Raw genomic sequence first — 14,109 nt, forward strand, 5'->3', positions numbered from 1 at the left:
CTTTGGTATACAGTTTTAGACAAACACATTGCTTGTTACACTGTGAGGTATAAGAGAATTGGATGAGCTTGTAATTTAGACATCTAAAGCCAACATTGCTATTTTTATTAATGCATCTGTGCTGCAGCAGGTTATATATTCATGCATGTTAATGACAACACCAATAATGAGGCTGTTTCATTTGTGGGATTGTACAAATGATCTCGACAACTTTTTAAAACTGACTTTGTCTCTTAGGATACTTTTTGTATTTTGCACCATGATCAGAGGGATTTAAGCACATTAGAAAACATGCTTCTTTAGTTTTATAAACACCACAAACAAGATTAATTGACAAAAAATAGATTTAAAAACATGACTAGATGGGTACTTAACAGATTTTAAAGGAAAATACTTGATTGTGCAGATAAAGCTAGTATTATGCAGTACAATGAAAACTAGTAATAACTAGTCAAGCATATGCTGGAAGATAGGGTCATAAAGGTAAAACTAATTTATTTAGTTGCTGGCACTTGTTTATGGGGAAAGTCTGACTTGGCAAGAACCCAGGGAGAAAAGCTCCACACAGTACAAATTACAACGAGATCAATATCAATCGCAATAAAATATAGAAGATTAAGAGAAGAATATCAACATCAAACATCTATGGAAAATATACAAGATAAATGCATTTGAGATAAGTATGTGTGAAAAAATATCAAGATAACTGCAAAACGACTATGAAAAGAAAATAATAAAAAATAGTAGTATTGGTGGCAGAAAATGAAGGTGTCCCTCTGTGGAGTCACAAAAGCGAAGATATGTCACACTGAGCATGTTAAACAGTAGCATATTGAAGAAGTAGAGAGTTGCAGGCCAACAGGGGAATCAGAAATATTAATTTGAGACAGATAAAATAAAGGAGTTATCAAAAGAATATGAGGACATGGAAAAAAGAGAATTTTGGGTATTAGCCTGGTGTGGTCAAAGAAAAGAGTCAATAGTTGGAGTGGAATTATTTTAGTAAAGGCTTAAATGAATGAATGTCAGGTAATGAAATTGTTTCACATCATTTAAATTGTACTTTGACATATATTGATTGTTATAATGCACTGCAGTTTGTTGGCTGCTCTGTTCTAAGTAGTTCAGATTATGTTTTATAATATCCTTGTCTTTAGTGTAGCAATCCATTTCCCCCAATGATAACAAATAATCATTGTCATACCTGTGGGTACTTGTAGAGTCCTAATATTCTGGCCACTGGAATAGAAGAGGCTGAGGCTTCATCTCCTATAATCCCTGAATGTTGAAAATGAGATTGACATTGATAATTGGGCACAAGATACTGTTGTCCAGTCAGAAACCACAAAGCTCCTTGGATGGCTCTAGTTTCAGAATAACAAGAGTCATAGATTTGAAATCCCAGTGTCTTATTACATAAGAAATGAGGAGTTTGGTTAATTTCATTGACTGCAAAAATTGTTGTTAGAACTTGCTGGTAATTTTCAATTGTGAACCTATAAAGATATCATATTTCCTCTTTAATAAAAAATGTAATCTATAACCAATACATTACATGAAGTAATACAACTAGAAACAATTATGTAAAGTTAACGGCTTATAAAGGAGAAAAAAAATAATTACTGAAGGGTGTTTTCTTAACATCTCTAACATTTAGAGATAATATATGTATACAAATACATATAAAATATTGTAAGCAGAAAACATTTTTTAAAATAAATATGTGTTTATTTGTAATAATAATGAAGCCCTTACGAGTAACTGCACTTTAAAACTTTAATTTAGATTTTTTTATACTTCTAGCCATCTACTCTGCTAAATAGCTGAAGTTAGCAAAATCAGATTATAGGTGTAACATTGGCAAGAACATCTCATGTCTCCAAAACTGGAAATATTGCACTGTAAAATTCATAAGTGGTCAGTGATATTTCAGGTGCTCATTGTCTGACAATGTCTACCTTAGAAGTCCTACTAAGCATGCCAGAATAATGCTTTCATAAAAAAATGATTAAATGTCTCTGTCGACAAAGTACAATTCCTCGAAATAACGGAAGTACTAACCAAATAATATTGTTTATTTCCTAACTTTTTTCTATAAATGAAGTATTTTAGCCAACATTTTAATTTGTTGTTAGCATTAAAATTCTGCTTAAAATGAAAAACAAGTAAATATACCTTAAATAAGAGTCAGTAAAACCAGGAACAGGGTACCATATATAAAATAAGATGTACAGATATGAGACTATTGCAGATTAATTCTCCAGTGTAGTACAACTTGATAATGTGCAATTATGAACATATCTTTAGTTCTGAGTTGTCAAAACAAATTAAGACTGAATTTTGATTGGAGCTGTCAATCAGTTTAAGCAAACTCTTCCCATAATTAGCTATAATTCTGAGAATATTCATGAACATGTTTGTGTCTATTAAATACATTTAACTAAGCTGTTTAAAGCATAGACCGTAATAACCATTGATTTAGACGTGTTCTTAGAATGGACATTTATAAATAATGTTCCCAAGATAAATAGTTGTGGATCTTAGAATCACAGGATCTATAATGCAAGCAAGTCTAAAGGCCATGTTGCTGTCAAATACCACCCTCAAGATTTATCTGCTAGTGCCATGTCAGGATGGGAATCAACATACAGTACCCATCCATATGTCAGTGTTAGTCTTGATGTAGACAAGGGTGTTACTCTGCTTAATATGCTGAGACACTTTGTTCTAGAGATGAGTTAACAGCTGCATATTGAATTTGACCGATCCAACATCTTTTATTTGAATGTGTTTAAGGAGTATCTGCATTTGTCAGAAGCCCCATCACCTCATGTCAAATTACCCACAACCCTAACTTGGAGACTCTGGAGTTCCATATCACTCTTAACAAATCCAACTATTACTTCATTGCTAGCTACAGACCCCATCAATGTTCCTTAATGATCATGTAAATTACCTTAATACCACTGAAGGGATAAAAAGCAAACCAAATACCTTCTTGCTAGGGGACTTCAATTACCCAGGCACCTCTAAAAATGGATACATTCCTTTAAATGCTGACACTTTGAAATGTTCAGAGTATCTAGGACTCTGGTAATAGTAATACACTGGAGCAGATTGTGGAACTGTCCTCTTATGATTTAATATCCTTGACCTGGTGGTCACCAAACTAGTCCCAGCCTGTACCCCACCACACATATCCCCTCATCACTTGTTAAATCTGACCCTTATTCAGTTACCTTCTCTGTCAAGCTTAATGGTACGCCATCACAAATAGACCCAACTAAGTGGGCTGCCACATTCATCACCAATTATTACCAACCTCTAAACAGCTGCATAGAAAAGTCTGTACCTGTCTACCCTAAATGTAATGGTAAATTTAGGAATAAACGTCTTTGGTGGCGCTCCCATATTAATAAGGTATATAACAAAAGATAAAACGTACTGAAAAGTTATAAAAAGTCCTGTCCACCTACCTCACACACTAAAACATGTCATTAATGAATTAATGAGCCCAATTAGAAAATGTAAAGTAGAGTGAGAACTTAAGGTCACTACAGATACTGAAGGAAACTATAAATCTTTCTTCCGTTATGTCAGGAAATTAAGGAATAGTGTTCATGAGTGCACTGAACTCTTTCATAACAATATCAAACATTCCAGTCCCAAGAATACAGCTAATGCATTAGCAGGAAGATTTAGTGTTTACTTTACCCCATCCACATTGTTACACCCATTATCCCTGACAGTTTATTTTTCACTACAGTAACCTTCCAAAAAGTCATGAAATCCCTGTCAATAGCTAGAAATTATGTTTCTTTTGGACCAAATAGCATAACAGGCTGTATTCTCATCAGTGCAGGATTTGCATAATCCATGCCTCTACTTCAGATCTTCAACCTCAAAGCTATCCATAGGGTTTGTCTCTGATATTTGGAGAACAGCCACTGTGACTACTCTACAAAAGAGTGGTTCCACTACATAGCCACATCATGGTAGGCCTAATAGCCTCACCAGACATGGAATGTATTATAGCAGAACTCATTTAGACAGACATAGGCAATTTATCTCATCTGGACCCCCTTGTTTGGTATTTTGAAAGACAGGTCCAGACTCCTGAACTTAACAAATGTCTCTGAAAAGTTTACAGAGGCTGTGGATAGTGGTCAATATGTGTATGTTACTTTTCTTGACCTCACTAGGGCTGTTGACACTCTCTCATAAAGATATTACTGAAAAGCCAAATGAACATAATAAAAGCATCTGCAATGTCTGTTGGATTGCAAACTGGCTATTCAACAGATTTCAGTTAGTGAAAATAGCTGGTACCTTCTCAATGTAAAACAGTTGTAAATAGTAGTGTACAGTTGGGCCTTATTTTATTTGGCATTTATTTTGCAGATATTCAAACCAATATCCCTTAATTGTGGCTGACTAAGTTATGCACATAAAGTGTACTGATAATTATCTCAAGCTAAGTGCACAAAAGTGCACTTTAATAGCCTTCAGTAAAAAAGCTGTTCCCACCTCATATGTTCTAAGTGGTACTCCTCTACAAACAGATACAGTCATAGGAGACCTGTTTACTTATGTTGATAACTCTCTCAGTCTCCCTCTCTCTCTAATTCAATCATCATATTTCCACCATTGTCTTCTATCTGGCTCAGTTAATTTCCAAAGAAACATCTTTAAAATCTAAATGTCATTTTCCTGCCATACTCTTCCTCATCAAATACAGCTCCCTCTTTGGTATTTTCAAATCCAAACATATCACTCAACTGGAAAGTCCACAGTGATTTTTAACAAAAAATATCTTAAATCCTTCAATTAGCCTAGTAGATTACCACAACTTTTACTCAGCAGTCTGCAAGTTGCTCCAAAGTGACCTACGTGTTTTTTTTTGAGCCTTGAAAGACCCAGTCCTAATTGACTTCCCATTTTTTCACAAAACCGTTGGCTCTACAGACACTCATAGTGGGACATAAATTTATACCAACTAATAAACAAGATTCACTAGCATGATACGTCCCTAACCCAACATGTTCCCTGCCTATGGAATAAGTTACCACTACAGTACTACATTGTCTAACTTTAAGATTAGTTTTGATGAATGGATGGGTAGATATAAATTCATACCAGGGTTATCACAAGAATCAGTCAGGGGAGGTTAGAAAAGATTGGGAAAAAAGACTGGAAAAGGAATTTACAAGAGTACAATGGGAAGACATACATATGGCTCCCATGTATGCAAGAAAGTGTAAAAAGTTTAGGATTTTGCTTGAAAATGTTTCCTTGGATAGATAGTAAATATTGGAGGTACAATGGGGAAGAAAGAGGTAACTGGGAAAGTATTTTTGGGAGTGCAAAGAGATGGCTGATTTAAAAATCCCTACAGAGTACTCTGTCAGAAATATTGGGGGGGGGCTGTAACAAAGGAAATTATTCTTTTGAGCTGGGACACATGATATGAATTCCCTAGTCATAGTAAGACCTTATTAAGTTTAATTCCATTGGCTGCCAAAAAAAGCAATTACTAGAAAATGGAAGTCAAAACCTATACCAACGGTATTTGAATTATTGAATATCTTAAAAGAGATAAAAGTACTGGAAGAGGGATCTTTAGAAAAAGGAAAGAGCAAATTATATAGAAAAAAATGGAATTTGTGGTACCAATACATGTAGTTTAATGCTCAGAAGGAAGAGTGTTGTGTAAGAGAAGGCAGTAGTTGAGTGATTTATGTGATGTTGTTGTTATAAAGAAAGAAACTATGTAAGGCATAATGTGCATAAATGAAAAAATGTTAGTATGGTTTTGTTTTCTTTCCTATTAATGTATGTGTGCCTATGTCTTAAGTAATATTGTAATAAAGGTGTTAAAAAAAAGAAGACACATCTCTGCATTCCCCCCAGGATTATCCTTTAAGGCTAATGTATGTTAAATCTCTTGGTACAGCTGATGCTTTTTGTGGTTTGTTGACTACCAAAAGCAAAATCCATTGCCATGCCTATAGCCTAAAACTACTGTAAATTTGTAAAAGATGAGAGAACTGAAAGATTCATTATAGTGTCCAAGATGCATCTCCTATTGTAATGTAACATAAGATTCAAAATGATTTAACTATTTAGTGTATCTTTTTCCAGAAGGGCATCCAAATGTAAAGTTTCAAACAACTGTCACAGGTTTGTAAAAATCTCTTTGAATAACAGTGAATACTAATCATGCATCCTTGTTACATTATGAATGATGACTTCATGTGCTAACAATTTTTATTTTTTAGATGCCTGAACGACTTGCAAATTTTTATAGAGGTTATAGGATGTTAAGGATAAAAACTACTGCTACTTGAGCCTGGGCTGCAAGTGAATGGGAAGTTCACATTTCCCTGAGGCACAGGTGTTTTAATTAGGTGTGCCCCCCCCTACAAAAATCCACTCACTGGCATACACGCACACATGCACATGCATACACACACGCACACACACACACACACACACACACACACACACACACACACACACACACACACACACACACACACACACACACACACACACACACACACACACACACACACACACACACACACACTTTTCTCTGCATTTATTTCCAGATGCATTCCACCTTGTAGCACATCAGCATGCATTTAGCAATTCATATTTGCAGTTATTTCTCTGTGCACCTTCCTCTCTCTCTCTCTCTCTTCCCTTGGATTTCATTTTGAAATACCCAAAAAAAGAACTTAGTCTTTAAATTAGATTTGCTGATACCTCACAGCTATCTCTCAATGCAGCCACAGCAAGAGATCTCATAAGACAAACTATGTCCATATAATTATTTTTTCATAATGCAAAACACAGATCCCATTCAATCTGTTCCCAGTTTCTTTTTTATTCCTAGGGGCCTTCTCTTCCTCTGCTATGCCTTCTTATATTCAACAACAACTGTAACTGCTCAATTATTTCTAAAGCTAGTCTATCTTATGCAGCCATCACTGTTTGTGTGAAGATATGTTTCCTGACATCATCCCTTGCAGTGCTCTTTTCCATCCTTATTCTGTGACCAGGGGTTCCAAACATTTCCTTTGCTGAACTACACTACTATATATGCTCTTCTTAAGTATTTTATATGGTTGATAACTTTTAGCATAATCCATTGTCTTTTCTTTCGAACATGCTCTGCCTGTTCCTTCCTCCAGACTATATTTTTGATTAAATAAGTCTCTACTCATAAAATATAATTTTCTGCTCATGTATTAACACTTATTCCTTCTCTGTGTTCCTGTCCTGTGTATGGTTTTATGGATGTGTGACTAGATAAATTACCCCAGCTTTCAAAATAATGCCTAACAAATAATCTACATCTGACTTTTTGGACTCCCTGTACTGCCTTCTCATGCCATATCCCTTTTCCCCTTCACATCTAATTTGTTTATAAAATGTTTTGTAATTCTGCTGGTCTGGAGCAACCCAATATTGTCTCCCAATCTGTTATGTGCATTAATGTCACAACATGATATTAAGGGAATAGCAAAGGCATGTATCTGTTTTATAAATACATTTCCTGTAGTGCAGCTCCAATTATTGGCATTTTCTGCTAATTGTGTGCCAAGTTATTCCACAGTTCTCATATTTCTTCTGTACAGTTATAAACTGTGTCCATACCTTTTCAGTTAGGAAAGTAAAAATGTCACGTTTTTATGTAGTCATTAGCAGACCATTGAAAGCAGTGTGTATGCGTGTGCAATTGTGTGCACAAAGCAAACCTTTTGCATTTATACTACAGTGGTTGTCATGTATATCATACACACTGCCTATCACTGCTGTATTAAAGTAATTAGTGCCTGCAGGTGTTCTACATTCTTTCACACTCAATATACTGACAGCACAAAGGATGACAGAACATTATAGCCTTACCTTTCACAGTGTATCATCTCTGGTGGTCTTGTAAAGGTATAATCATTGTAAACAGTTTTGTAATGAACAGGAATGATTGCTCCAAAAGTCAGGTCTCCCTCTCTTGTAAAACCTTGGATGGCTGGATTCTGTAACTGGCATCCTGGTTTGGCAATATTGTGGGTAGCTACACTTAGTATAAGGATCAGTAGGGTTCTAAACTTAACTATCATCACTTTTAGCATCATCTCTGTCAGTACAAGCAAGAGAAAGCCAGACTGGGAGACTGTAGATGAAATCTTGGTCAGGAGGATTTGTCTTCAAATCAAAGAACAGTTTAGATATGGTTTTGATTTTTATACCAAGTATGTCAACATATTTTCTCAGTGTGACACATTGGTGTATTCCCTTACAGTTATAATTTAATTACTATAAAATAATAGCTATAAAAAAGCTTAAATTACATCTCTAATAAGAAAATGTGGAACAGGCATCTCCAATTTCTGTTAAGTCCAAGACTTCAGTGCCTTATAGTTCACTATATAAAGTTAAGGCAAAGAGTCCCTACCAAATTTCATTTTCTAGTCATGGGTTCAACTCCCTCAGTATACGCTTACACAGTTTGTGAGTTACTTCACCAATCAATGTTTCTAGGTCATTCCCTGAAAAGAGATATTTGTGCCTAGTGGGTTTACAAGATTAAGAAAATTAAAAAATACCAATTTCAAAGTAAACGTTGCTTTTTCTGGAGATATAGATTCCATGAAAGGTCAACTTAGTTATACTGGCAAAAGACCTAAATGGCTGCAGTCTTCAGAAGGAATGATTTCACCGAACACAGAAAGTTTCTAAACTGTTTTATAGCATATTCTGCTTATTTTCCTCTAATATGGGAGGAGATTATGTAATGCAGTTTGTTCATAAGAGAAGAGGGAGTTCATTTTCCGTTAACCAGAGGAGCAGTTTTATACCTAAATGATATATGAAAGTGAGAAATAGAACTATACAAAGCACAGGAATCTGGATTTGCTGTCCTTCCAACCATTGTTTATCTTGTTAATAACCCATTTTTTGATAATAGCAGTATAAAATTCAAAGTCCCCAACTATACCTCTATTCAGAAAAAAAAAACAGATGTAGTAAGATCATTAACATGTTTACCAGAGTTTTCAGTATGGATTTACTGTCTCCCTACCAGTGATTATTTTGTCAATAACCATTTTTGTTAATAACAGTATAAAACCCACAATCAGCTATTATAGTTACAATTAAAAAGCAATGAACAGTTTAAGCAAGATCATTAAAATGTTTACCTGAGTTTCACCTGTTTTTTTCAGGAATGCCATAGTGTTTTTTCAAGTTACTTTTTCCAAAATGTATCCAGTTAATACTAAAAAAGATGTTATTATTATTATTTTCCTAATAAATGATATAATGCTTAGGTACAATAGCACAAGAGGTGATAAATGAGCATTCATGATCTTTTTTTTCTCTATTTGATTTTTACTCCCATGTCTGCTAGCTATCACTCCACCCTCAGTTGGACATGACTCATTCATTCCCTTTGGTTGGAAATTTCACCTGAAATCAGAGCAACAGCTGTTTAGAGGGGGCTGTCATTCAGTTAGCGACAAGGGTGCTTTATCCCCTTGCTGGCATCCTGGCATTAAGGTTGGGGTGTTTGAAAAAGGTTGATCTCATCCCTCTGGATGAAGTGTGATCCATGCCACTGCAGAAGTATAGGCAATGCCTCCCCATGTGAGTGCACACTTTTGTATATCCATTTCAAATGCCACCAGCAGATGGTGGCTAGGTGAGCGTAGCACTTGACCATAAGCAGATCCTTTGGAACACCACATTTCCTACTCTTTGATATTGTGGTAGTACATGGTTAGCTCCCCTCAATCTTCTGCCACCAGGACTCATCAGTCTTTTCAGCTTCTTTTCAATTATTTCTTGCCTATTTAACTCTCAGTGGTATACTGATAATGATATTCCTGAGACTGCTAGCAGGCACGTTATGCATCTGTATTGAGGAAGCATTTGGAATGCTTACTTCACAAATGTGAACTGCTCTCTGCTTCTGTAATTGTAGCTTATTGTAAGCTGTGCAACCTAGTATATTTCATTTTCTTTATTTTCCAACACATTGCTTGATATGTCAGTTTATACTTCATGTGCTATTATTCACACATAAACTAAATCTGACCCTACTGGCTTCTGTTAATGAAAAGAACATGTTAGCAGAATGAATAATGATTTATACAATATAGCTAGCAATGTCAGTGTTTTAAATATAGATTCCAATACTTAATATATTATACACTTAAAAATCCTTTAACCTTTTATGCCTATGCAGTGCTCTCATTACTTGTGTCTTACACTGGGTCTACCTGAAAACACTGAAAGTCCTAAACGCCAATGATGAGAACACCGACACCAGAAGATCGACAACGGAGATGATCGACAGTTGAAAATCACGATTCTGAGAACACCAACATGTTAAGGTAAGTGTGCGATAATGACTGACTGTAGGGTTAGGGGCAGATTAAGTGAGTTAGGGTTAGGGAGCGGGTCAGGTGAGTGTGCGATAGTGACAGACTTTAGGGTTAGGGGTGGGTTAAGTGAGTTAAGGTTAGGGTGCGGGTTAGGTGAGTGTGTGATAGTGACAGACCTTAGGGTTAGGGTTTGGGTTAAGGTTAGTGCATAGATAGTTGTGTATGTAAGGTTTAGTGTAGGTTTGTAAGGTTTTTGGTGTGCTTGTGCTTTTTGGACAGGGGATTTGATTTGTTTGTTGACTGTCGGAATTGTGGTTTGTCGGGCATGTGAAGTTTCGTGTTTTTGAACTTTCGGTTTTGTGGTGTCAGTGATTTCATTGTCGGTGTTTTTGCGTGTCGGTGTTTTCAGGTAGACCCCTTACACTGAACTTTAAATAATCCATTTGTACTCTACATCCAAACATTTCAGTTTCTGTTTCCTCTTTAGATTCAGTAACAAGAAAATGCTGTGAATGGGCTTGTTTTGTCACCTATATACCTTTGGGAAATGATTCTAACCTCCCAGAATTTACATTTAATAATAAACTGTACATTTCCTTTTTGTATACATGTAACTGTAAGTGTACAAGCAGCTTTATTTCTAACTGCACAGCTGCTTCCATGTAAAATCTTGGACTGTCATGAGGCATCCCCATCATGTTTTTTTTTTCATTTTTATGCTCTGTTTTGTTTCTCCTCAATGTTAAGTGACACTCCTAGTTTTGCATATTTCCAGTTCTTCAGGGAAATCTTTTAATTGAATGTTTTGCCATCTCACTTTCTCTACATAGATCCAGTTTCTTGTTTAATGTTGGACATGATTCTCTCAACTGTCTACCTCTGACTTGGTCATTTCCATAAAACACATATTTCTGTCTTTTGACAACGAATCACGCAAGTTACCAAACTCACATCATTGTCTCCAGCTCTGTTTTTGAGCTCGGTTGCATCAGTGTCTACTATTTCTTTTCCCCATTTATCTCTGATAAAAAAATAAATACCTTACATCTGGATGATTTTTCTTTGTCTTAAAATATAATTAAAATTTCTGTATGATTAATACTAAATTGCATTGTCCTCTTCTTTGAGGCTAAAGTGTTAAATAACTATATAGTTTACTCACCTGTACAATGTAGAAATGTTACACATTGGACTTTTCCTAGTTTATGTGCAATTTGTCTTGTACTGATGTATACCTCAAATTCTGGGTCCAAAACTTGCAGTTTTTTGTTAAAGCTGGCTTGTACTTTCAGAGGCATTGGTAGTTAAAGTTTGGTAATTTGGAAATATAAATATAGATTGCAGGATGGCAAAAATAGGAAACAGCTTGTCGAATCAATGTCTTTCCTTATGCAAAATCTGAAAATGTGAATACAGTGCATGAGATAAGAAATGTAAGACAAATAATTTATAAGACGTTGTGTAATTCTGTAGATAATAGCCATTTTGGCTCTTCTAAGCTGAAATACAGAAATGAGAGCTTTTTGCCATTTTTGCATTAAAATGTGAAAAATGAAATGCTTGCTGAGCTTCTCATAATGATTTACAAACAACAGAAATATTTCACAGTGGAAATGATCAATTATTTATCCTCTGTGTAGTTGTGAAGATTATAGAATGAATGCTCAAGTCAGGCAGCTGCTGGTGTCGTTTGATTATGTTTTATTCTGACATCATGTAAAATATTTCTTCTTAAGAAGTGTTGTCAGGAATGGCAATAACGAACAGACAAGGGCATGTGGTGCAATCACATCAACAAACATTAATGAACAGATAAAAACATGAGGTACATCAATAGACAATAATGAACAGACAAAGGCATGCAGTGAACTCTCATCAACAAACATTAATGAACAGATAAAAACATGAGGTACATCAATAGACAATAATGAACAGACAAGGGCATACAGTGTACTCACATCAACAAACATTAATGAACAGATAAAAACATGAGGTACATCAATAGACAATAATGAACAGACAAGGGCACGTGGTGCGTTCACATCAACAAACATTAATGAACAGATAAAAACATGCTGTGCACTCACATCAACAGACAATAATGAACAGATAAAGTCATGCTGTGCACTCACATCAACAAACATTAATGAACAGATAAAACATGAGGTACATCAATAGACAATAATGAACAGATAAAGTCATGCTGTGCAATCACATCAACAAACATTAATGAACAGATAAAAACATGAGGTACATCAATAGACAATAATGAACAGACAAGGGCACGTGGTGCATTCACATCAACAAACATTAATGAACAGATAAAAACATGAGGTACATCAATAGACAATAATGAACAGACAAGGGCATGTGGTGCAATCACATCAGCAGCTAGTAATGAACAGACAAAGGCATGCAGTGAACTCTCATCAACAGTCAGAAATGAACACCCAAAAGCATGTCGTGCACTCACATCAACAGTCAGAAATGAACAGGCAGAGGCATACAGTGTACTCACATCAACAACCAGTAATGCACAGATAAAGTCATGCTGTGCACTCACATCAACAGCTAGTAATGCACAGATAAAGTCATGCTGTGCACTCACATCAACAACCAGTAATGCACAGATAAAGTCATGCTGTGCACTCACATCAACAGCTAGTAATGCACAGATAAAGTCATGCTGTGCACTCACATCAACAACCAGTAATGCACAGATAAAGTCATGCTGTGCACTCACATCAACAGCTAGTAATGAACCGATAAAAGCATGCAATGAACTCACATCAATAGCAAATAATGAACAGACAGATGCATGAGGTGCAATCACACCAACAGCCACTAATGAAGAAATAAAGGCATGAAGTACATCAACAGGCAATAATGAACAGACAAAGACATGAGATACAATCACACCAACAGCCAGTAATGACCAGGCAAGGGGATAATGTGTACTCACACCAATACCCAGTAATGGCAATATATTACGAAACTGAAAACCCATTACAGCGAATACCACAACACTGACACACATAGCCTGAACCGCAAATACGCCAAACCCCCTAAACCGTGAAATTTAAAATCTCGAATCATCATAGTCAGCCAACACCACCATGCGCTACATACTACGTACCCAAACATAATAAATAAAACACATACATACACTAACCAAACCCTACTTCTGACCCTACACTAAACCTTACATACATTAATATCTGTGCACTTACCTTAACTCACACCCTAACCCTAAGGTTCATAACTATCACACACTTACCCTACAAACATATACCCAAACAAAATAAATAATCCACACACATACACTTAACAAAACCTTACTTCTAACCCTACACTAAACCTTGCATACATTACCTATCTATGCACTTACCTTAACCTGCACCCTAACCCTAAGGTCCATAACTATCGCACACTTACCTTACGGAGCTATACTGCAGACGGGCCAAACATGACAGTTCAACATTTCGTTTTTCACGGTTTTGGACATTCACTGTTACCGTAGTTCACGCTATAGGTGTCGCTCAATTCCGATTCGCTCAAACGGATCTTCGGTCTTCTAATATAGACCCAATAATAAATAAGCAAAGCCATGCAGTGTAATCACATCAGCAGCTAGTAATAAATAGGCAAAGACATGTGGTGCAATCACATCAACAGCCAGTAATGATCAAATAAAAGCATGCAGTGAACTCACATCAAC

The 14,109-nt window shown here is 35.8% G+C and overlaps 1 protein-coding gene across 1 annotated transcript in view; it reads right to left on the minus strand.

The window, feature by feature from the left end:
* The window catches only part of LOC122806133 (vomeronasal type-2 receptor 1-like), a 61,534-nt gene extending 48,136 nt beyond the window's left edge, over positions 1–13,398 (minus strand). The window contains exon 1 of the mRNA XM_044076370.1: positions 12,910–13,398. Within this exon, the coding sequence (XP_043932305.1) occupies positions 12,910–13,398 (489 nt within the window). The remainder of the gene's footprint in view (positions 1–12,909) is intronic.
* Between the last annotated feature and the right edge of the window lie 711 nt (positions 13,399–14,109).

The sequence above is a fragment of the Protopterus annectens genome, chromosome 7.part0, assembly GCF_019279795.1.
Source record: "Protopterus annectens isolate FY-2018-M chromosome 7.part0, PAN1.0, whole genome shotgun sequence".
Taxonomy (NCBI): Eukaryota; Metazoa; Chordata; order Ceratodontiformes; family Protopteridae; genus Protopterus; species Protopterus annectens.